At 38.2% G+C, this 26,912-nt stretch overlaps 2 protein-coding genes across 2 annotated transcripts in view; one reads left to right on the top strand and one right to left on the bottom strand.

Annotated features, from left to right (window-relative positions):
- Window positions 1–26,912, top strand: part of LOC134800376 (nuclear pore complex protein Nup88) — a 73,974-nt gene that overhangs the window by 11,983 nt on the left and 35,079 nt on the right. The window lies entirely within an intron of this gene.
- Window positions 176–1,207, bottom strand: LOC134799816 (3-oxoacyl-[acyl-carrier-protein] reductase FabG-like). Its single transcript, XM_063772219.1, has one exon. The coding sequence runs from the start codon at window positions 988–990 to the stop codon at window positions 208–210; it is 783 nt and encodes a 260-aa protein (XP_063628289.1). The 5' UTR covers window positions 991–1,207; the 3' UTR covers window positions 176–207.

Here is a 26,912-nt window from a genome sequence, read left to right as displayed (position 1 = left end):
CTTAGTTTTGTTCAAATTGATAACTGGAAACAGCTGCCGCTGTGCACAAATAATTTGTAAAATATTTAATGAACACCAAATAATAAAATATGCTTGTAACATTAAAATTATATTCACGAATCGATAAATACGCTAATCGAAAGTCGTAATATTAATATCGTAGTTGTAAGTTAAATCAATATGATGTTTGTCTATTTAATTTACTTTTTATCCAAGAAGCTGACGATTGATCAAACCGCCGTTATCAGAGACATAGCTTGACCCGGTGACTCCTCTCGCTTTGTCGCTCGCCAAAAATGCTATTATTTCCGCGATCTCTTCTGGATCACTTACTCTTCCCAAAGCCGTTGATTTCTTCATCACTTCCCACACAACCTCATCAGCACCTGGCGGCGCCAAACCAGAATTTTCAATAATGTCTGTCTTCACCGGCCCAGGGTTGACAGTGTTGACCCTTATCCCTAAGGGTGCCAGGTCCAAGGCCGCGCAACGAGTGAACTGATCCAAGGCTGCCTTTGACACGCAATATGGCATGAAATTAGACCCACTCACAGACATAGCAGCAATACTTGACACGCTCACGATGTTCCCCTTAGTAGCTTCCAGGTGATTTACAGCAAGGCTAGTCAACTGCACGATCGAACGAAGATTCGTATTCATAACTTCATCAAATACTTGCAGTATGTTTGGATCGCTGACTGCCATAGCTCTCATGATACCCGCGTTGTTTACAAGAACATCTAATTGCCCATAATGGTCCACGGTTTGCTGAATAATAGTGCTTGCTTCTTCCTCGTTTGCAACGTCAGCTTTGATGACGAGTGGATCTGAGTCGAGTGCTGCGCACATCTGCCTGACTTTGTTCAGTTTTTTTTCATTCCGGCCAACGATAGCTACTTGAGCACCTTCTTTCGAAAACAGCAAAGCGGTAGCCGCCCCGATACCGGAGCTCGCGCCAGTTACTAACACCACTTTTCCGGAGAAACTCATTACGAATGAGAATTGATATTCACAGATGTTTGATAGTTGGGGTCGAGAAGAAGAATGAATTACTATTCAAGAAAACATGGCTTATATTTGACCAAGCGGGGCGATCCCACACTTACCAAACCCTCAAATTAATAAACTATTTTCGGCGTACCGTTCGATCCTATTCTTACCTGTATCGCACACGGATGTGTAAAAACGAGACGCATGGGAACTAGGACAAATTTCAATTGTTTGTGCTCGCAGTGCCATGGTGATAATACATGATTTATATGGAATGATTTCCATATCGATTGCCATATTGTTTATTTAATTATAGAATTAGGCTTTCCAAACTGAAACATTAAAATCTACTACAATATTGGTATATACCGCCTTCCTTGTTTATGAGACAGTCAAAATCATTTTTTGTTTACTAATAGGTGCACAATAGTTGCCTATGGGTAACTCTTGTTCATATAAAAGTCGCATAACAACATGTGTAAGTAATCCCATGACCTAATATGTTTGACCGTGAACATATATTATTTGTAACGGATCTGTGGTTAACTTTGTTAAGATAATAAGAGCGTGTGTTAATAATAATTTTGGATAATCATAAAATTTGCCTACAAAATTCAAACTACTGAGACGTAAATACACAAACCGTCGAATTCATGTTTACAATATTAGTGCGGAGCGCTTCATAAAGCCTGTATATCAAGTGACCGATCGGCAAATATGGCTGCAGTCAGTTTGTTTAGGCCAGTGGACGGTGCCGACGGTGGTCAAACAACTAGTGTGCTTAGCGGTAGATTATGAGATTATGACATCTTACATGTGTTTATTCAGACTTTGTGTTCCTTCGTTTGTGTTTTTGTTTATGTTTGTTGATTACTTATAGTATTTCTTTCTTTTATTGTGAAGACTCTTGGATCTTAGCTGCCGCTGTATTTTGTATCCTTCACTAAACATCAATTAGGCAGCAGCAGATGAGAGTACTCTTCTTATGTACAAGTTACAGCTCGTCATTGTTACATCACTTTCAATTTCGTTAATAAAATCAGTCAAAAAGGCATTTTGATTGATATTTCTACTCCTGTGATTCAAAATCTTGTCTAAACCTTAAGCCATTATTCACCGAATATCGAATCTTCTGAAATTTATTTTTAAAGACAAGCTTGTCATCGCCTTCGCTCATTTTTTCTTCCCCAACACTTTCAATCAAACTCCCCTCTATTTTCACACGGTACCCTTACAGCTTACCAGATGTCTTTCACCCTTTATTGTTTTATCCGGTAAAACACCGAAAAATACCTTCCAACTTTTCCTAAGAATTTCTTTCACACGCCCCAATTTGGGTACCGTAATCGTCCCCTATTGAGTGTACACCGCAGCGATTTGCGGGTAGATCACACAAAGAATCCCTTTTTTATCCCTTTACCTTGGGGAGGCGCCCCCGAGCCACTGGACTGCATTACCGGTATCGATGCCAAATTGGGGTTGTCGATTCTTGTAGAGGTTAAAAAGGGATTTGGTGTCACTTGTAAGGAGGGGCCGTCTTTATTGAATTTCTTCCTTTTTAAGATTCACGTCTTGACTTCGCAGGACCCTTTTTCCGATTGGTGGGCTTTTACGTTTTGTGATGTTGATTAACAAACAATATCCGAGACATCGAACAAGCGCGGGATGGGATAATAATATGTCATTACGGCACCTAGATATGCTGAAGTTATATGTATTAATTAGCAATAATTTATCTTATGATCATTACATCATCTATAACGTTTGATAAACTTAGCTTTAAATTCAACGGTATATAATACAGATTACTGCAGGTTATAAAGGTAGATGCTACATGCTTTGCGTCCCCGACAAATTACGGACCTTTTTGTGGAATGCCCCTAAACATTATCGTATGAAGCGGATTCTACTATTTAAATGAAACTCTTTAACATAATTGATTTCTATACTTTATAAAGAAGAATACAAATATTGGTCGTGTAATAGGTGTAATAGCATAGGATTCGCACTCTGCTCCTTTGTCGCCCGGGCGGTAATAAAAAAACCCTTTGGATAGTTATGTCCCGCAATTAACGTCCACACAATCCGGCTGCGAATTCCGATCTCCCGGGTCAGCTTTAAACGAAAAACAACCGAGCCATCCACCGAAAGGGTATGTGATGAAAAAGGCATAATGTCCACGTACACTTGAGGAGTAGCAATGAAATTACAACCGGCGGCCGCGGCCGGTGCGCGTAATATCATTCCACACGAGTCTTGAAAACGAAATTAAATTTTGCATGAAATGAAACAAAATACAAAGAAAGTGGGGGAACAAAGGCAAAGTGGCGCCCAACGTGGGGCCGCGGTTAGTTAGCCGCCGACCCGACTTATCGCGGTGCGCCCCGTGTGTAATTTGTTTCTAATCATATTACATTTTTTATTTTTGTGTCTTGCTTTGTAAAGGCACCGGTACACTTGCGTGCAAAATTAAATATCTTCCGGGCTACAAAATATTAACTCCAAGATTATTTGTCTCATAATGATTGATGATTTTCTATATTCTTCATGTCTTATGGGTAAAAGTTAAGGATTTGACTACAATCTCACCTGACAAGTTTTTTTAAGTTGCAATATCATGACATAATTAAATGAAAACAATATTATGGCTTTGACTGACAGTTTACAAAATTAGCTATCTAATCGGTTTAATATGTATATATTTATAGTTAGTTTAGGGTTTCTTATGAGTTTTATGATGTTCTAGTAAGTAGTTTTTTCTTGAATTTTAACTATTAGACGTTTTCTATTTATTTCTGTTCATTAACCGACTTCCAAATCTCAAAAGAAGGAGGTTATCAATTCGGTTGTATGTTTTTTTTTATATACATATTAGAATACCAACAAATAAGGAATTTGTTTTAATAGAGCTTGGACATATTCTGTCCATGTTGTTAATAATATCCTTTCATATTTTAACGAAAGCGCCCTCATAATAATCCTTCTACGTTAAATATTAATCTATCCCCTACCCCACCCATTTTTCCGTACCCAATTTTTCGCGAACCTAAGAACAGAACTACACGTCCGTCCACATTTCCATTATTAATCACACTCAACTCGGGTTAATTAGCTCTTTTCATAATACAAACGGTTTCTGAATCCCACTCGAAAATGTACGCAGTCATAAATACAGCGATCTCCAAATTTCAGTTTTCGGCAAGCGACTTAATAATTTAACGTAGGCGCGCTTGTGTGCAAAAATGAATTTTCTAATGTGAATGAAAACTTAGTCCCGCCCACGCCGGCAGCAAAATAATTAAAGCATAGCATTAAAAATTCTTCCAGTGAGCACTGGTGGTCCGGATATGTGATAATATTAATATGAGCCCGGCTTTATGCGTTCTTAGATATTCGTTTACATTCGAAACTCGAATAGGACTCGTATTTACATTTATGATAATCCGTGATGGCGTTTGCGATGGTTGTTTCTTTAGCTTTGCTATACTTACATATTTTAGCTAATACCTGATGGACTTTCAGTATAAGTACTCCTAGTAGGTCGTCTTTGTTTCATATGCACTTTTATAGGTGGTTGACACTCGAATAATCACAGCTATGGTCATGTGTTGGATCAGATAGATAGATAGATAGGTAACCAAAATAAATGTTGAAACCTCATTTAAGGCAAACTGCCATTTGTAATTTCCGTGTCTATTTTTATAATTACGAATGTTGTATGTTTTCGTGAGGTCAAGGATGCGCTAGGTTGTGACATTATTACCATAAACACCGTTAATAACCCTTTATATGTGTGTGATAATCAAAAATCATAGGTCAAACCTCGGTTGTGCTGTATACAGCAAAAAATATCGTCCTCGAAAAAAATGCAAAAAGTTGACTAAAACTTCTGTCTGGATTCTTTTCATACACTGAGAAGAGGTTAATTGACCATTGATCGACCGTTTGCAATAACAAAATGCAGTTAACGGTGTGGATAACGGTACACATGCACCTTAAAAATCATCACAATCTTGTTTGGACACTATGTCACATCAAAGTCGTTAGTTTAGAAAGTTTTTTACTCTTTTAATATGTCTGCTTCTAATTTTGTTGTCTCCAGCTGCGCTCCAGTGTTCTCGTCATCCATATCATCATCATACAACATCGGATTATTATTACTACTTTAGTAAAATTCAGTTTATTATATTAAATGTTTAACATATTTCATAAAAGTATTGATATTCCCGATTCCATTTAAAATGAAGGATCTCACTTTTTGGCTCGCCGGGCGCGCTCCGCTCCAATGAATATGTATGACTGCGCTCCGCTTAGTTTTATTATACTTAATATATAACTATATTATTGGACGAGTCTGCCTCTCGTTGATGTAGGTTCGGTTTTATTTAGCTGTGAGATATCATGCATATGTAACTTGGAATACTAGGATTTATGCTAAAATTTTTGAAAGGATCGTGTTTATAGGGAATATGACGCAAAACTCTGCATAGGGGGCGCCACCACTATCCATCACAATCTATCGAAATTTCGTTATCTAACTTCTCTATCACTCTTGCATATGCGAGCGATAAAGAGGCAGATAACTAAATTTCGATTTTCGCATTTCCCGGTAGGCCCTTGTTAACAAACCGCCTTGATGCATCAGTGTCATATTTTATTGTCTGTGAAAACTTGTAAAAAAAAACAGTTTAAGGCACAGTATGTATAAGTTACTCTATGGCTTACGAGCTAGCTTAGCGCTGCACTCTAGCGGCAGAACAGTGCAGTAATACCCCCTATTCTCTAGACTTATCTATGTTCGAAGCAGACAAGAACATTGCTGATCAATTCGTGTAGACGTCTAGTTTAGTCCTATATTTAATAGAAGAATATAATTAACATATTTTAGCTGTCATATATATTATCTTCAGATATCTGTACTGTGACATCCTTCATGGGTCATGTTTGTTTTGATCATTTTATTTACCTATCGGTGTTGATGGCCTTTTTATGTGTTTAGATGGCTACTCAACCAACGGATCGGCAGCTGATGTTCACGAGGTCACTTACAAGTTATCGTTCGGCATAGGCATTTCTCTACAATTCGCGTTAGAAAGTATCTTCCTCAGTCCAATCCTTCTATTTCCATATAGAAACATATCTCTTAAAGATGATGTAGATTTTTATGACAAGTTGTCTCATCCGCCATCATGTTGACTGTATTTTCCTATATCTTAATCATCATTATCTTGCCCTTGTCCCTTGTTCACTTGGGGTCGGCGCAGCATGTCTTACTCTTCCACACCTCTCAGTCGCCCGTCATTTCATCATTCACTTGCGTTCGTTTCATATCATCTCTCACACAGTCCATCCACCTTTTCCTCGGTTTTCCTATATCTTAATATTAGTTTAGCAAAATCACAAGATGTGAGCCTACCGCGGTAACACTATTCATGTATGTTTGGACAACACGAGGAACCTCCGGTTTCACGCGCCACCGCAAGTCTGCGTAAATTCGGACGTTTGTAAATTACGATTTCTACCCTAAGGTATGCCATTCCCATGCCTACTAAGTAAGTAAGTACTTACCAGTTTAAATTGACCTCTGTGCATACAAAAAATATGGAAACAACAACTTCATGCCGCTGGTTTGAAAGTATGTCATCGTCATCCTGATAAGCCCTTTATCGCCTACTGCTGAGTATAAGCCTCTCTTCTTGTACGTCAGTTGTCCCGAACTAATGTCATCCAGAAGTGGCCCGCAATCTTCCGAATATCGAAATGTATCTGGTTCCACTGAAAGCCTTTGGGCATAAGCTAGATATACGTACAGATGTGTCTGGCGGCTAAATCTGTTAAGGTATAGCGGAAATTGGGTACAAATGTCATTGCAGACAGATCTACGTATACAGTCCCGCAATAAATTGACAGATTTGACCGCCAGACACTTAGCGCCATTTGCACCATCCCACCCAAACCCGGTGTCAAATTGTACTGGTAACCATGGTAACTCCAGGTTTAACCGGTTAACCCCGGGTTATCGAATGGTGCAACTAGTGCAAGTGGCCCTTACAGACTTATAAGGGATTTGGTAATAAAATAGTTATACTGCAAGTACATAGTAGTATTAGGGCTTGTATCAATACTTTTAAACTTTTGCGGATTTCAAGGTCTCAGTTATACTGGCTACGACAGTGTTAGAAATTGGAATACCGAGCAGGGTGAGGATTTGTCGCGTGCAGACGCCGTCTTCATGCGAGACGCAAGATGCGGCTTTTGCGGCGTGTATACGGTTGACATTGTCTCAAATCGGCCTGGGCCTTATTCTGAATTTGTGTGGAATAGGCGCTTTAACTATACAGATGTTGTGCATAATTGTTTTCCATCGTATTTTCTCGGAAACGTTCGTATTTGTCATGCTACTTCAGTGAACCTCAGTACTTTTTGTACCGAGACTGACTGAAATAGCAAGACACGTTCGTACAGTTAACGGTAAAAATATGGGTGTACAAATCATTTCAAGAATATGTCCCATAACTCTTATGTCGGTGAATTAAGAACTATGGGACGTATTTTTGACTAAGTTGTCAACACCCATATTTTTACCGTTGACTGTACGTATCCGTGAAAATACGAAGGAAAATAATTATGCACCTAGGTGCCCATCGCTTGCGCTATGACAACGAAACGCTTTCTTTCTCTCTATCACTCTTACATATTAGTGCGATACTGAGACAGCTAATGTTTCGTTGTCGTATTAGCGCAAACGATTGGTATATTGGCTAGGCACCCTGGTTTTTAGGGTTCTGTACCCAAAGGGTAAAAACGGAACCCTATTATTAAGACTCCGCAATCCGTCTATCTGTCACAGTTGAAAGTTTCACCGATGATATATTTCTGTTGCCGCTATAACAACAGGCTGTATCAACCCGGTGAGTTTTCACCCTTTGAGTACGGAACCCTAAAATGGAACTTGGTTCCCATTATCTATCACTCGCGTTAAACAACGGTGAGTAGCCGGCAGCGTATAACAGTAAATCTGGGAAGCCATTCCTTGTACCATTCCGTTGCTTACTTTAGGAAGCATTACTGCCCGGCCAGTTTAAAAAGTAGCGGATAATATATGTTGCACTTCGAGTTTTAGTTACGTATTAGATCTGTTTCCGATGGACACATAGCCAGAAAGAAAAATGACATCCTGGAGATGCTTCTGGTAACGGGAAAAGTCCAAGGAAGGCGACCACGTGGAAGAAGCCCAATGCGATGGACAGATCTGATCCGCGAAGGCACTAAATCTAAAATCCACGATGCACTGCACACTGCTGAAGATCGCAACAAATGGAAGGAGTTAGTCCACAAAATAATTCGTGGAGGCCACGACTGTTACGAATCGTTCAAAAATCTCATTTTGATCCTGACTTCGTTAGGTTAAGTTATTAATATTCGCAATTAAAAACACCTGTCATAAATATTCTAAATAATTTATATTTATGTAATAGAATAATTCATAATTAATATAATTCGAAATTGTCTATTTTATTTATAAAATATAATTAAATGTATAAATTAAATCATGTCAATGTCTCTATGCAATGAGGAATACGACAAGGAGGAGGAGGAGATCTGTTTCCGATATGATACTGAAATGTCGATGTCCAAAGTGACATTTCTTCAACCAAAAACGTCACTTTTGACACTGACAGATCAGTATCATGTCGGAAACAGATCGAATAACTAAAACTCGAATTGGCCAGATATTACTTGAACCCTACAGGGTATTCGACTACTAGTCAAATCAGTTTATTTTTTCGAATCGTCAAAACGATTTTGCTACTATGAAATTTATATGAAACACTAGCATGTGACGTCACGATCCAATTACCTACTCTTTATAACTAGTTTTAAAATAGAAATTGTGTCCAAAAATAACTGCTGTATACGTTTCTCTAATTATCTTCTGGCTCCAATTTCACCACGGTGACAGGTGCGACAATTGTAAAACATCACTGTTGCTGACGTCACAGGCATCCATGGGCTACGGTTACCGCTTAGCATCGGGCGGGCCGTATTCCTGTTTGCCACCATCATTGTTTTATTAAAAAAAACTTTATTATATCGGAAATAAACAGATATTTCTCTTGCTAAGTTTATGACAATTGTCACAAGAAACACTACAATTGTCACGAAATTCCGACATATACCTCATTACCTGTCAAGAATTACCTACAATTCTTCTAAATCTTGACAATTGTCAGAAACTTCGCAAAAGAAATATCTGTTTTTTTCCGATATAATAAAGTTTTTTTAAATAATACAATGATGGTGGCAAACAGGAATACGGCCCGCCCGATGGTAAGTGGTAACCGTAGCCCATGGATGCCTGTGACGTCAGCAACAGTGATTTTACAATTGTCGCACCTGTCACTGTGGTGAAATTGGGGCCTGGTGCTTTATTTCATGCATCGTGTAAAATATATTTTTTAAATACAGTCAAATAGATGCTGTGTGATCCAAATTTTGCTGAATTTTATTTTCACTATTATTGACCGCTTACACCAAACCACCAACGGCAAAGCTGAGTATTGGCTGACGGCTCGGCCACGACATTGAGCGACTTGCGACGGCGGGAGCGATAACCATAGGTTGGAGCGAAAGGTCCGATCGCTGTGTCACGCTCCAACCTATGGCTATCGCTCCCGCCGTCGCAAGTCGCTCAATGTCGTGGCCGAGCCGTAAATGGCTACACACGAGCATTAGTTAAAGGCGACCCCTCCTAATCGAGTTAACCGCCTGATCAAAGGATCGGAGATCAAAAGATCAATATACGTTCGATCCTGACAGACACCTGGGATGTGACCGTCGCCCTTTTTAACCTCCGAATAAGTTAACAGTCGAAAATCAAAGAATAAACTTATTCAATAATAAAATTATAAGAAAAACTTTTAGAGGACGCAACCTTCGGTGACAAAAAGAACAAATTGATGAAGAATAAGTGGGTCAAAGGGTCAATGTTTGTACAGTTAGACCAAGAAAAGTCTGGAGCGACTTTGATAGCCCACGCAGTGCAAGTGTTATTTACACGTCATAGTTTCATGGAAGTTTGACGTTTAAAATGACACTTACACTGCGTGGGCTATCAAAATCGCTGCAGACTTTTCTCGGTCTGACTCTAGTTCAATTGACGTTGTATGTCGATGTACAACATAACTTTTGCTCTAATGCCAAAGTAACAGCTTAACCTACGGTTAGTGTCCTCATTTTATGATAGTTGAGGGATGGAGACAGGACTAACAATAAATTAAAAGCTTAAAAATGAGCTATTAACACATTCATTGGCACTAAGTGCTACGGGTTACGCTCGTAGCGTGTAGCCACGGTTTCGCCGTATGTAGCGCGTAGTCGCTACGAACAGTGTACCCGACAGTCGGGTTCTTGGCCCTGAATGTATTAAGTACATGATGTACTTCGTTGCTTGAATAAGTACTAGGTACCTATTTATCCCTACGTATAGAGATGTTCGGTAGATTTTGTAGTGGTATTTTCCCAGTACGGTAAAGTAGAATAGTCTAAAGCCAGTCAATTACACTTAAATTTTTAGCTAAGTTTTGTTTATATAGGCATCACGACAAATATGTATTACCTATCCTATAATATACCTATTACACCTCACATCACGCTGCCACTACAGAGCAACCGAACACCTAGAGCGGGTTCATTAAAGGGCCAGCCGAGGGTGAGCCTTATCCAATATTTATTAACTTATTATCAAAGAAAATCGTATAATTAACACCATCGCGGCCCCCTACGCTCCCCACGCGGCCGGTGCCAGAGAGTACAGCCGTAGACGCGACGAGGGTTAACGGATGGTATGATGCCATGCCATGTTATCCAAAGTACATATGTGCAAGTTGCGAAAAGCTTCCAAAAAGTTGTAAAAGTTTTCGAAAATTTGCAGGAAACAAAGGAAACTTTCATTTTTATTTTTTTATTTTGCAAATGAAAATTTTCGTTTCCCATATAAAAGTACCTAAAGTCTATTTTTTTATTCAGTAGACTAAAATGACATTTCATAGTTTGAATTGTTATTTTATGTTCATACTATGAAATGTCATTATATGAAGTTTCCTAAAATTTTCAGTGTTCCAAACTTTTTGACGGCACATCAGTATCCAAAAGTCAATTGTATGTGTTTTTAATAGACTATTATTTTAACATTTACTATATGATATGATATAATTTATTTTTCACCTCAGCAGCTCGAACAAGGGTACTTTGCTTCTTAAAAACAGTGAGCAAAATGCGATTTTGCTCACTGAGTCCATTTGTCTCACTCAGTGAGCAAAATCGCATTTTGCTCACTGAGTGTGTCTCACTCAGTGAGACAAAATGACATTCAAGTGACCTTTATAGTCAAATGTCATTTCAACATGCGGGGTCTAATACAAGTTCGATATACTTGGGTTCTATTATCTCTGTCCCTCTAGGTATGTTCTCACTGCTTAGGGTGAAAAATTTTGTGTACTACACGAGATCAAAGTTATTTACATCTCGTGCGCTTTTGAATCCCTTACTACGCTCAAGATTCTAAATTAGATTCACTCGCTACGCTCGTGAATCTATTATAGAATCTTTCGCTTGCACGGGACTCAAAATAAGCACTCGAAGAAATATCAAACTTTGATCTCTTGTTGTACAAATAACTATATCTCACAATATATAATTTCACTTAAAACTAAGCGTGGTAAATTCTTACGAATTTATATTTATAAAAAGCAACTTAAGGATTTGAAGCTGGCGCCATTTCTTAAATTAGGGTGACTTATCATTTGTAGCAATTTCCCGAGTAAGTAAACAATCTATGAAAGGCTTGCGCTTGTCGCCTTGATCACTTTTCGTAGCATCTGTCATCCCCATATTTTTGAAGTGAAAACTTCTTTAGCGCCGCTGTGCACTTTTTGTGACGGGGAAAAAATGTTAAACTCGCGACAGGTCACGTGACCGTAAGATTCGTAAGACGTAAGACGGACACGTGTCCTGATCGAAAATCTGTTACAATGTCATTGAGTTTTCACTTCTGCCGGCACTCCCGGAGTGCAACCCGTTGTTTTTTTTTATGTTTGGCGTTTGTCGATGTAAGATTGTCATCTTGGCTATCCCCCAGATTGTGTTTGACCCTCATAGCACATCAGAGATATGTCCCATCTACACCCCCATCACCAACATCTCAATTAGTATTCAGCCCGCTCCTTATGTGTTACAAAGTTAATGAGAGTGTGTGCCGACGTCGTATTTTTGAAACCAGCCCCTTTGAAATAACACGGCCATTGCAAAAATATGTTAATGTCAGAATGTCACCTTTAACGCGGCTGCGAGCAGAAATTGATTAGTCCGTACACATCTGCTTGTAAATTCTAAATTGGCTAATGAATACGAGTAAGCACCTTTGGTCCGGGTCCCTATTTACCCCCTTATTTATAAAACTTATGTTTTATCTCTTTCTTACAAGTACATAAGTCAAATTGACAGATGAAGACAAACGATTCATAGCTAATTCAGGCCAGTAACGCGTTAATAAATAACGCCATTAGTCTGTATTTTATTCGGCCCTAGCAATGTGTTGAGTGTGAAGTTAAGTGTGTAAGCATACATTTTCTGTTGGAACGTATATTTTGAATTTTTTAAGTTTAATCGTCTTAGGTGGCCTTACCACTGAGGTGGAGAGAGAGAGGAATTAACCAATAGCATTGGTTGTAATCCAGCGAAGTGGAGAAGGGATGTGGACTACAACTAACGGCCCGATTCGAACTTTAAGATACGTCAGTTAATAGATCTAGAAACGATATGGATTAGATATCATAGATATGTCAGTGTCAAATGTGAAGCTTCTTCAAACGATAACGTCACTTTTAACACTGACACATCTAATCCATATCGTTTCTAGATCTATTAATTGACGTATCTTAAAGTTCAAATCGGGCAGCAATGCTTGGTTTAATCCCCCCATATTCGCTCATTTCTGCCTTAGTGGAATAGCAGCCTTAGTAGACATTTTAGAAAAGCTATCTAAGATTAATTTGCAAACTAAACAAACAATCAATCAAGTCTTAAATTTTACTTATACGTTTTCTACAATTTCCTTCTTAATGTCTAAAAGCATCAGAACGTTTGCCAGCATCACATTTTTTTTTTCATTGTTTTCTTGTTTCGGAAGTTCGGAACTCAGAACATTTGCATATCAATATAGCAACAGTAAGAAATTTTCGATAACACTTTAACTGCTTAATGTACTACATCGAAACTTTTGATCACAGTTCAACTGCATTAATATATTTATGTACTATACTAGTAGGAGAATCCGAGTGTTCGGACAACAGTTTCGACACAGTTGCTCAAAACTTAATACTTATCGCAGATCAGATATATGCGGGCTCTAAAATATTCACTATGCATTGGGCTTTCAGCGAATACTACGTACGAGTGAGCTTTCGAAAATGCTAAAATTTTAACTTTAACAAAATAATTTGACGAAAATGTTCAAGTTCTATAAATACCAAAGGTTAATTTTAACCTTTGGTATTTTAACCTTTGGTAGCTAAATGCAAAAGTACATCAGGAACCCCTATTCAAATTCCGCCCGATCAGTAAACAACCAAAACGGGGGTTATTACGCTGTCATTCAACTGCCAAATCCCGATTCGAAACGCGAAAATTACCGAAAGATGAACAAATTTCCATACTCATTCGAAACGCAATCCGCGAAAAGCCGAAAAAACAGAGTGATTGACGCCTTACGTCTTGCTTTACGATCGACTTTCATTGTTTTTCCCATATCATCAGTATAGGGGGCAAATTCGGATCGACGTTTCGCGTAAGAGCTTGTAAAAACTCCATATGTAAACGCAGAGATAACTTTACCGCTCCCAAAACTCACAACTCCTACAAACTAGCCCCTAACCTAACGGAAATTAGAGCCACTGAATTGAGTGATACGTTTCATCGACGGTAAAATAAAGTTGGTAGGAACGCAAGTACAGGACACGGGCTTGAATTATTTAGATGGCAATCGCGTGTACGTATTTGGATTGTCTTTTTTTCCGACGGAATCGAATGGGATGCCGTTTTGTTGCGTGCCAATGTTTCGTGTTGGTTCCGCCGATACGCTGACGGGTAAAAAAAACGATAATTTGCGAACGGATGGAATTTTGATGGGAAAATATCATTTTGCAATAACACTGTTTTGTTGGCTTTATCTTCGACATTTTCCTTTTATTCGATGTGCATTCCAGACGGAAAACTGCAGGAAGTATAATAATGTTGAGCGCTTCCTAAAAGCTACAGTTAGTTTTGGCTTTCGATGTAGGCAGTTGCCACATTTTTTTGAGTTGATATTAATTCAATTTTCCTGTCCAAACATCAATCACACAGTTGATTATGGTTTGACAATCGTAGGCATTCAAGCTTAGTCCTCAGAATTAAAGCATTTTAAATTTTAAGACAAGATAGATGGTCTCGGATATGGTCGATTGCAATTTAGTTTTTAATTTAACAATTATAAATAAGTATTAAAAAGACGAGTATTGGTAGGAGAGTCCTAAGCGAGACAACCTCAGCATTTTTTATTTATTTTATATTCAATGATATAAAAAAACAAAAAAAGTAACTTATAGATTAAAGCGCGTAAATTTCTTGTGATAAAACGATTTTTATATTTATATTAAAGGAAAAATAGAAAAATTCTCTGCTTCCGGAAAATCTCGTACTTGAGTACGACTTGAAAGCGATGAATTTTTCGATATTTGCTATAATATAAAAAATGTAGTATCGCTCGCAGACTGCTTGATTAAAATTAGTTTTGATATAACAATAGTTCCATAAACTATCCGCACCAGCTCTTGTGAATTGCTTTATTTTGCCACAGAAGGAACCCTAAAAATGGAAGTGGGTTCGGTTAGGTTATTAAAGTGATGGCTAATACGCGTTACCGTTTGAATGTTTATTGCGTACGCATGTGCTGAATAACCTATGACTAAGTTACGTACATACATACATACATCACTGGCTCAGTGACCCAAAGAGGATCTTGGCTTCTGACACAAGAGAGCGCCACTCTGCCCTATTCTGCGCCACTTCACGCCAGTTGGGTATTCCGAGGGCGGACAGGTCTTTTTGGGCTTCGTCACTCCAGCGGTAGCGGTAACGCCCAGACCGACGTTTCCCCCCCGGGTGCCCCACATACGCTCTTCTCACAGCACCACATATGACTCAGTTATTGTACAAAATTATCACTGGGAATCAGGTGGAGACTAGCATTCTGCCCCGACACAGCCTTAGAAAAACCAGCTGGAGTTTGGAATTTGTTGTAGCGGAATTGTTAAATAATACTTGACGTTCTCAAGCAAAAGGGACCACATTGTCGCTTAACATAAGGACGAAATTTGCTTGTATTTTATACAAATAACCTGTCAGAGCGTCCTTATGGCAAGCGACAATGTGGGACCTTTTGCTTAAGAACGTCACAGATGAACATTTTTTAACGCTATCATCTATTTATCCATCAATTGCCAATCCAACCTTCCTTGCGAAGGCTGATTTAGACGATGCGAGAACTCGCATGCGAGTTTCATTACATTGCGGGTTTTGATCGGTCGGTTGAATTGGACGTAACCAACAGTCCGCAATGTAACTAAAATCGCATGCGAGTTCGCGCGCCGTCTAAATCAGCCCTTAAGTACAATTTGATGAACAGGTCAATTTTCAAAACAAAGTATGATTTAAATAATTGTTCATAAACTAGAACTCTCTCCTCTAAATTATCTTAAATTGCTCTTGTGATACTAAATAGCTAATATAATAAAGGATTACTGATTTACACAAAACATTACACTTATTTAAACCGAGCCACTCAGACGCAATCATAATCCTTTTTCACAATCCACCCCTCAAAACTCCAAATTAATCCCAATAACACATAAAATGCTATCAAAACCCAGTAATTACAATTCCAAACGTCAACTCCGACTTTCCCCCCAAATCGTGCAGGTTTAAAACTAATACTGTGGGGGGGTGGGTAGTGGGGGGTGTTAATTATTCACATTTTAATTTACGGAGCGAGCCGGCGTCCGGGAAAAATGTCTTGCCGGATCGACAGATGAGGATGTGTGCTTGTAGTTTGCGATTTGATACCCGTAGTTTGTACGCGATAATAGGTAACTAGGAGATGTTTCTTGTAATGTCAGGTTGTTATTTGTTTTTGGTGAGATTCTTGGCTTTGTCAAAAATGTTTTGCCGGATCGACAGATGAGGATGTGTGCCCGTAGTTTGCTACTTGATACCCGTAGTTTGTACGCGATAATAGGTAACTAGGAGATGTTTCCTTGTAATGTCAGGTTGTTATTTGTGTTTTGGTAAGATTCTTGCTTTGTCAAAAATGTCTTGCCGGGTCGACAGATGAGGATGTGTGCTCGTAGTTTGCTATTTGATACCCGTAGTTTGTACGCGATAATAGGTAACTAGGAGATGTTTCCTTGTAATTTCAGGTTGTTATTTGTGTTTTTGGTAAGATTCTTGCTTTGTCAAAAATGTCTTGCCGGATCGACAGATGAAGATGTGGCCTCGTAGTTTGCGTAGTTTGTACGCGATAATAGGTAACTAGGAGATGTTTCTTGTAATGTCAGGTTGTTATTTGTTTTTGGTGAGATTCTTGGCTTTGTCAAAAATGTCTTGCCGGGTCGACAGATGAGGATGTGTGCCCGTAGTTTGCTATTTGATACCCGTAGTTTGTACGCGATAATAGGTAACTAGGAGATGTTTCTTGTAATGTCAGGTTGTTATTTGTTTTTGGTGAGATTCTTGGCTTTGTCAAAAATGTTTTGCCGGATCGACAGATGAGGATGTGTGCCCGTAGTTTGCTACTTGATACCCGTAGTTTGTACGCGATAATAGGTAACTAGGAGATGTTTCCTTGTAATGTCAGGTTGTTATTTGTGTTTTGGTAAGATTCTTTCTTTGTCAAAAATGTCTTGCCGGGTCGACAGATGAGGATGTGTGCTCGTAGTTTGCTATTTGATACCCGTAGTTTGTACGCGATAATAGGTAACTAGGAGATGTTTCCTTGTAATTTCAGGTTGTTATTTGTGTTTTTGGTAAGATTCTTGCTTTGTCAAAAATGTCTTGCCGGATCGACAGATGAAGATGTGGCCTCGTAGTTTGCGTAGTTTGTACGCGATAATAGGTAACTAGGAGATGTTTCTTGTAATGTCAGGTTGTTATTTGTTTTTGGTGAGATTCTTGGCTTTTGTCTTGCTGCATCGACAGATGAGGATGTGGCCTCGTAGTTTGCGATTTGATACCCGTAGTTTGTACGCGATAATAGGTGACTAGGAGATGTCTCTTGTAATGTCAGGTTGTTATTTGTGTTTTTGGTGAGATTCTTGGCTTTGTCAAAAATGTCTTGCCGGATCGACAGATGAGGATGTGTGCTCGTAGTTAGCTATTTAATACCCGTAGTTTGTACGCGATAATAGGTAACTAGGAGATGTTTTCTTGTAATGTCAGGTTGTTATTTGTTTTTGGTGAGATTCTTGGCTTTGTCAAAAATGTCTTGCGGGATCGACAGATGAGGATGTGTGCCCGTAGTTTGCTACTTGATACCCGTAGTTTGTACGCGATAATAGGTAACTAGGAGATGTTTCCTTGTAATGTCAGGTTGTTATTTGTGTTTTGGTGAGATTCTTGGCTTTTGTCTTGCTGCATCGACAGATGAGGATGTGGCCTCGTAGTTTGCGATTTGATACCCGTAGTTTGTACGCGATAATAGGAAACTAGGAGATGTCTCTTGTAATGTCAGGTTGTTATTTGTGTTTTTGGTGAGATTCTTGGCTTTGTCAAAAATGTCTTGCCGGATCGACAGATGAGGATGTGTGCTCGTAGTTAGCTATTTAATACCCGTAGTTTGTACGCGATAATAGGTAACTAGGAGATGTTTTCTTGTAATGTCAGGTTGTTATTTGTTTTTGGTGAGATTCTTGGCTTTGTCAAAAATGTCTTGCCGGGTCGACAGATGAGGATGTGTGCCCGTAGTTTGCTACTTGATACCCGTAGTTTGTACGCGATAATAGGTAACTAGGAGATGTTTTCTTGTAATGTCAGGTTGTTATTTGTTTTTGGTGAGATTCTTGGCTTTGTCAAAAATGTCTTGCCGGGTCGACAGATGAGGATGTGTGCTCGTAGTTTGCTATTTGATACCCGTAGTTTGTACGCGATAATAGGTAACTAGGAGATGTTTTCTTTTAATGTCAGGTTGTTATTTGTTTTTGGTGAGATTCTTGGCTTTGTCAAAAATGTCTTGCCAGATCGACAGATGAGGATATGTGCTATGTGATACCCGTAGTTTGTAAGGAGTAATAGTACCGGGAAATGGTTTCTTGTAGTGTCAGGTTTTTTCCTTTGTTTTAAGAGGAATGTTGAGATTTCCGATACTGTCTTTATTGAGATTATTCAGTTAATGGAGTAAGGAAGAGGGAAATGTGGTCTTAAGGGGTCCACTGATTAACAGTCCGCCGGACGGTATCGGCCTGTCAGTTAGAACAAAATTGTGACAGTTCCGAACAACTGATGGGCCGATACCGTCCGGCGGACTGTTAATCAGTGGGCCCCTTTAGAGACAAAATATCTAATAGGTAAGGTAAGTTAAAAAAAATATATGTTTTTAGCACATAAAAAAGAGAACATAAATCGCTTAATTTTGGAGCAGATATATTTATGTAAATCGGAATTCCAAAAGAGTGCTATCGGTGATAGAATCCCTCCATTAATCAACGTATTAGGTATTTTATTTTGAAGTGAAAACTTCTTTAGCCGCGCTGTGCACTTTTTGTGATGGGGAAAAAATGTTAAACTCGCGACAGGTCACGCGACCGACAGATTCGACAGATTGAAAATTCGTAAGACGGACACGTGACCTGATCGAAAAACTGTTATAATGTCATTGAGTTTTCACTTCTGCTGGCACTCCCGGAGTGCAACTCGTTGTTTTTTTATATAATTTATTGGTGGTGTCAGTGTAATCGTAATCAATAATTGTATGAAGAACTCGTATTCGACATTCGTTATACTCGGTATATGGTCGATCGACGTAATTCATTGTACTCTACAGTTAGGATTATCGAATATTGCATGCAAGTTCATGAACCGTCTTAATGAGGCTTCATGCTGTACAGTATCTATAACCATTACCTATCATTCCATTTAACTCACATATTGTAAGGTTTTGTGTTTAATAAAATACACTAATAAGTCTATCGACTTAAAAAAATCAGTACCCAAGCAAGCTGGCAGTTGACAATCGTCTAATAGGCACACCAGTCTGCGTCTCCGCTAAGCAAGAGCGATGTATTTCATTTACTGCCGCTCCGGCCCATTTAGACAAATGTACGACGTATTGACAGCGTATCTCACACACTCGCAGGCTGAGTAAGAAATATATTTGGGAATAATAGGAGCGTGCCTAATAATGAATATATTTTGTGCTGTTTAATACTGTTTTCATCACACCTGCTCGAAAAAGATCTTATTTCATGCAGGTGTCTTAGAATAGAATAGAATCTCATTTAGTCAAGTAGGATTTTACAATCTCTTTTGCATCGTCAAAGTACATTATAAATAAATTAAAAAATAAATAACAGCTACTACCTAGCTAGGTGTACTGAAGGGTAAAGGCCTATATGTACCTATTGTTCCCGCAGGAGTTATGGATTGTGAAAAAAAAAGCTATAACTCCCTAGGCAGACGAATGTTTGAGATGTCATCGTATTTAATAATTATTTAGCTTCGCAAGTGTGATGAAAAACATTGTGTGTAACTCCGGGGGTAAGAATATTGTAAACTTATGTGGATACCATGTTTGGGACTTGTCAGAGGTTATCATAGTAACAGGCAATGTTGACTAAAGGGTTACAACGTCGAAATGTAGTATGTATTCAATCATCATCATTGGCCTGTAACATCAATAAGATGATGGTTTAAACAGCGTCCATATTAAGAGTGCGGCACTTCCGCAAATGACTATTAAGTCCAATGCGAGAGCGGCAGCCGCGACCGCATAGCTGGCAGGAGAATGCCGTGCCCGGTGACGACGGTGGGAGAGCGGCGCGCTGGTGTCTCAGTTCTCGCCTAGTGTGAAGAAGGCTAAACCACGCTTCATCGTGTGCAACTACCCCTTCACCCAGGGTTTTCCTCCATTGGTCGCGATCTTCGGCCTCCCTTTCGGAAAGGGATGTATTCAATATACGCGATATAATCCGTTTCAATAGTTTTATTTCTGATTAAAGCTGACTTTATCAAGCAAATTGACAGATACAGTAATGGCAGCAACGACGCTGCAACAGTAATTCAGCTGCAGTTGACATCCGAATGTCACCTTATGCAACAAATGTAACTGACTGCCGGTGACAGCCTAGAGCTTCGGTAAACCCTCAAACCACTACTTCACTACACCTTATAAAACAAAGACCCCCGCCGCGTCTCTCTGTTTGTGTGTTTGTATGTTCGCGATAAACTCAAAAACTAATGAACGGATTTTCATGCGGTTTACACCTATCGATAGAGTGGTTCTTGAGGAAGGTTTGTGTATAATTTGTTAACCCGTGCGAAGCCGGGGCGGGTCGCTTCTTATCTAACTAAAGAAGAATTTATATGATTATCTGTTAGGTGTAGTTACCTAGTTACTTCCTTAAGGGGCCCACTGATTAAACGTCCGCCGGACGGTATCGGCCTGTCAGTTATTCAGAACTGTCAAAATTTTGTTCTAACTGACAGGCCGATACCGTCCGGCGGACTGTTAATCAGTGGGCCCCTTTAGTCAGAACTCAATTACTAGCGAGACGGTATTACTAGGTATAGTAGTTAAATAAATAAATAAATAAATATTAAAGCGACATTCTTACACAAATTGACTAGGGGCCTGATTCGGATTATGAAATAGACATCTATTAGACATCTTGTAGACATCACCAAGATACGATAACGATATGTTTAAGATCTAACCTGTCAATTTTGACATTTGCGCGATTCTGGAGATACTCTTGAACGATTTCCACAAGATATGACTTAGAGATCTAATTCACATCTAATAGATATCTTACTCTATCTAACGTAAAAGTGACAGTGGTTGCCCGAATTGCGCTGCAAAAGAGAACTAGTTGATATCTAAACTTTAACGTATCTAGAATAGCTTATGTTGTGGGTACTCAGACAACGATATATATAATATACAAATACTTAAATACATAGAAAACATCCGGGATTCGAACCCAGGACCATCGGCTTCATCGGCAGGGTCACTACCCACTAGGCCAGACCGGTAGTCAAGTCAATTTATATATAAAAAAGTTTCTAGTGTAACATAACAAGATACGAGTTTTTCGAAAGTAATGACAACTGGCCAGCTTACTAACGTCAACTAATTCTTATGTCCGTCAAAGACGCAGGATTGTCCATCGCTGCACCCTTTCTTTGGCTTAAATCTGACAGTCAGATTAGGAGGTTCAAAGCGGTCGCGTGGCGCTTAATTGGTTTGATTAATATATGTTGTGTTCTGCGATGTCCATTTTAGATGGCAGATTAATGCACTAAATAATAAGCTTAAAGTCAAGTGAGGACTGATGTCTGTATGTTGAGTGTGTGTGCGCGAACGTTAATAATTTGAAAGTTTAACCGAAGAAATGTTATATTTCTTCCAAATTGAGAGTGGTAATTGCTTTTTTATCCCCACCACGCACTTCGCACATAGCCAATATTGTTCTGGTATGTTGACCTGATGAGAGTGATGAGCTTTTCCTCAACTATAGATTTCAAATTATTAATAAACTCTTACATTAACAATCAAACTCGATTAAAATATTTGAACGTTTTCTGGCATGTTTGACAACATTTGAAACACAAATTTTAATTTTTAACAAGCAGAAACGTCTGCGAATGATGCTATTAAGCGTAGAATAAATTTAAAAGTGGAAAAATTACTGTCTTGGGTGAGCCTTGAACTCACGGCCTCTGGATCGATACTCCAGCGCTCTGCCATCTGAGCCATCAAGACCTCATTCATAGCCAGCAAATCTTTCCACCATATTATAGGTCAAGGGGACCTTAGCGACATCTACCGCAAGAGTGTTACACTTCTTAAACGGCTACCGGAGTTCCAAGTCATATTGGAAATTCACCAGTTACGATGTGCTACCCATACTAACTTAGAGGATATAACCAACGCCATGTATAAAATTTTCGGTACAAAATAGTCTGCCGTTTTTTGCGGGGGAGGGGCACATCAAATGTATAGGTACGTCATGTCAGATAAACGTCAGTCCATACATATGGTTGACCATTGGCCGCCTATTTTCGACAGAGGGGAACGCCTGTTAATGGCGGCTCCATTGTTAATTACTCCGAGCATACTAATTTTAATATTTATTTTTTTTTTTTTTTTGGCCATGGATGAGGTCTTGATGGCTCAGATGGCAGAGCGCTGGAGTATCGATCCAGAGGCCGTGAGTTCAAGTCTCACCCAATACAGTAATTTTTCCACTTTCCACTTTTAAATTTATTTGTATAGGGCTTGCAATTCGAATATTCGAATATTCGAATTTGTCGAATATTCGGCCTGTTTTGATATTCGAATATTCGGCCGCTCAGGTTTCGAATATTCGAATATTTTTTATTACTATAAAAATCTATTTAATCCGCTGCAGTTGCAGTTTCTGTGTGTTTTCCGGGTATTTACAGTGAATGAGTAATGGTAGGTACCCAAATACGAAGGAAATAATATTTTTACTGTATTCCTCTCGATAGACTTCGTGAATACAGTGAAACCTAACTCAATTTGAAAGGAAACGAAATCAAATAGTATGTTATTTTTACGGTGCATAAGTTTTAAGTTAAAGGGTCATTCTGTTTATTAAGACTAAACCTTGCCCGCACTTATCACAATTCTCAAATTTGATCATACCAAACCTGCCCAACTAGGTAATCTAACTATGCACCTTTAGCTGACGAATAATCCAGTAGTCAACTAACTTTTTCCCTTAAATATTCCAATATTATATAATTAAGCCGACCATTAATTAAGGCCTCTGAGTGACTACAAAGTTAATTTAAATCAGAAAATAATTACCTACTAAAAAAAATATCTTACGTACCTAGGTTTGGTTTAGATGATTAAAGTTATATTATTTCACTCAACGGCGCATTTATAATAAAAGTTTTATCTAGAAATATTGAATACGTCTTATTTTGGCGTTTTACTTGTTTTTATAAATGTGGACATCTCATAGTAGGATGATAAAATCTAGTCAATTAAGTGGATTTCTGCAAAATATCATTAGTTTTAGCAATATGTGAAATAAGCTTTTGAATAAAACGATAATAAACCGATTTCTCGTTCTTTTTCTTATTTTTTATAATATTCGAATAATTATTCGAATATTCGAATATGTCGTCAGAAAAAGTCGAATATTCGAATACCTGAAAGTTTCGAATATTTGCAAGCCCTATTTGTAACACAGTCTGATCTTGAGAATTTCTCTATCTATTCTCTATTTCATCTCAAGCTTAGTGAAACAAGCTTTCTACATGAACAAAAGATTTTTTTAATTTGTTATCCTCGTCCATTCAGATCTTTATTTACTAATTTTGTATATTCCCTATATTCCCTACACACTCCCAAAAAACTCAATTCCAAAAAAAGCAATTTCCCCACTAATTACTCCACACTCCAATTTAAAACGCAAATCAACACCTAATAAGATCCATCGGCCGCGCAATCATTTATTCCGCCGCAATCAACATTGCAATCACAATCACAATTCCTGGGCCAATCACGACACATAAGTAATTCAATTGGCCCGGCCTAACGGTATCGTTACAATATTGATCACTGACGATTTAAACGGAAAAACTGGGACGCGCGTTAATTATTTAAAAACAGATGATCTGATACTGGAAGTGGCTAGGCTATTTGTCACATATTTTCTACAAACTTCTAGACAGAACGACAGCGAAAATATCTGACATTCTCGATGTAAAGACGTATTTAGAAGCCTGACATATTATTTTATATTCGGTCTTTATCGGTCCCAGATTTGTCCAAAATATCGTTTCCGATGCAAGTTTTTAACGCTGCGTCGACGTAAAATAAAACTACACCAAATTGATAGACCCTATATTCAATAACTAAGTAAGGTCAGCTGGGGGTTGGGACAACTGCAACTATGGGACAAATTCAACTAAATTAAAAATACAAGAAGTAATTCCAGCTCGAGACACTTATACGATAAGTGACCTCTTTTTCTGACTGGCGCAAGTGTGCCATGAATAAATGGCTCTAGCGAGACTCACTTCTTGTAGATGTTTCTAGAGTAGTTGAATCTGTTCGTTGCGATTTCCCTGGCTGACCTTATGTTAAAAAGTTCACCAGCTCAGACCACGGTCGCGACCTTTATCACCCAGACAAGCTTGATAGTACCATGACATTGGATTATTACGGAAGTCGGAAAGTACCTCACGTACCAATATTGTTTGCAAGACTTGACTTAAATAAACATTTTCTGTATTAAATAAAATTATTATAAAATAATTATAATGGACTTCGAAATAAATCTGGATAATATAATATCACTTCTATTAATCCTACATCATTGCAGTGAAAGTCGCGGGGTGAATTTTGTTTGTTGTTCCCAACAGGAGTCGCAGTCACATCCAGGAGCCGATTCCATTTGCAATTTATTGAAACCATTTTATTTTATGGACCCCAATTTTATTTTATATCCGCCGTACGGGAAAATTTCGCTTTTGTATTAATGATTACTATAATAATGCCTCTGTTTTGGATCCGTGTGTTTGCGATTGAAGAGAATTTTAACTTGAAGATCATCGATTTTTGGACGGATCCCTTTTGACATAATTATTGAAAGTCATAATGTAACGATTGTCAGATTATCATTAGTCATAATTCTGAAACCGTTAACTTTTCAGGATTTTCGCAAGGTTATCCTATAGATAGGTTAGATTAGTTTTGTTTTATGGCAATCCTGAAAAGCTACGCATTTCTGAGAAAAACCAAATTATGAGTAAAGAAAATTCGGACAAACAATACATTATGACTTAAAACTTTATAGGACACAATAGAGACCCTTTTTTGGAACTAGGGAGTATATTTTTGTAAGCGTGAATTTTGATGATGTGATTTGCATCATTAACAGAAATACACGATGTGTCCAGAAACGAATCACTTATAGCTTGATGATTAATGTTACCCCACGAATCAAAGTAACCCCAGTCTACCGGTAGGTATGTGATATATGAGTCATACATATGCTTTATTATGACAGTAATAAGGCTTAGCTTGTGGTAGCCAAACCTGAACTATTTTCATAATAGATACCTACTTATCTAAAACATTCCTATGCACTTTGATCGTCTATGTTCAAATACAACTATAGAGCATTGACCCTCAAATATTATTGCGCATATGAAGGGTTGGAAAGGTCATCGGACTTGGATATTAAATATGCATATATTCTAATATTTTATACCCTTTTTACAGTGCCACTGGACAATCATTAACCAGACCGAAGAAGGGGTGGTTCAATAAAGTGCATACCTATATATTTTTATTAAATTTGATGTACTTATTGGCGTTAGCAGAAATGTATTCAATGACAATAAATAGTATATTGTTCACCCGAGTTAAACACTACTTTTCATTTCGAATACGTAAGGTAAAATACATGTGTTTGTTTTTTAAACATGACTAAGTATACATTTTTACAGTATTTTTTGAGGGTACTTCCAATTAACAATTTAGGCAAAAGTAATATCGTTATTTATGGAATTGAGAGTCAAATATCAGGATGGAAATTGTATAACAAATCCATTTATACCCAAATTTCAATTGCTTATAGTACAAAAATTAATAAAATCGTACTTGGGGACCTAAAATGCTCTAGTGCATAAACGTATCATTTTATGCACACCTTTTAGAACAACAATGACTGAGGGCCCGATTCGGATTTTGAAATAGACATCTACTAGATATCTTTTAGACGTCACCAAGATACGATAACGATATGTTTAAGATCTAACCTGTCAAATTTGACATTTATGCGATTCTGGAGATACTCTTGAACGATTTCCACAAGATATGAGTTAGAGATCCAATTCACATCTAATAGATATCTAACACTATCTGACGTAAAAGTGACAGTGGTTGCCCGAATTGAGCTGCAAAAGAGAACTACTGCCGTATTCGAACTTCAAGATATTCACAAGAGACGACACGTATACTAGATCCATTCTAGATACGTTATAGTTTAGATATCAACTAGTTCTCTTTTGCAGCGCAATTCGGGCAACCAATGTCACTTTTACGTTAGATAGAGTAAGATATCTATTTGATGTGAATTGGATCTCTAAGTCATATCCTGTGGAAATCGTTCAACAGTATCTCCAGAATCGCGCAAATGTCAAATTTGACAGGTTAGATCTTAAACATATCGTTATCGTATCTTGGTGATGTCTAAAAGATGTCTAATAGATGTCTATTTCAAAATCCGAATCGGGCCCATAGTTGAAATCTAAACTATAACGTATCTAGAATGGATCTAGTACGTGTCGTCTCTTGTGAATATCTTGAAGTTCGAATACGGCAGCCTCTTTCAGAGCATGAGAAAAAAAGTTTTATTGCTTCCACAATTCGTTTGCCAAAACGGCACAGAGTTAGTTTAGATCCGGGGGTTATATACATTTTATAACTGACTTTTAAATGATCATTTGGAATTATAAATCCATACTTCCATACTAATATTATAAATGTGAAAGTGTGTCAGTCTGATACCTCATCATGCTTAAACCGCTGAACCGATTTAGACAAAATTTGGTATGGAGATATTAGTAGT

Source organism: Cydia splendana, chromosome 19 (genome assembly GCF_910591565.1).
Source record: "Cydia splendana chromosome 19, ilCydSple1.2, whole genome shotgun sequence".
NCBI lineage: Eukaryota > Metazoa > Arthropoda > Insecta > Lepidoptera > Tortricidae > Cydia > Cydia splendana.
This window is presented reverse-complemented; position numbering and strand designations above follow the sequence as displayed.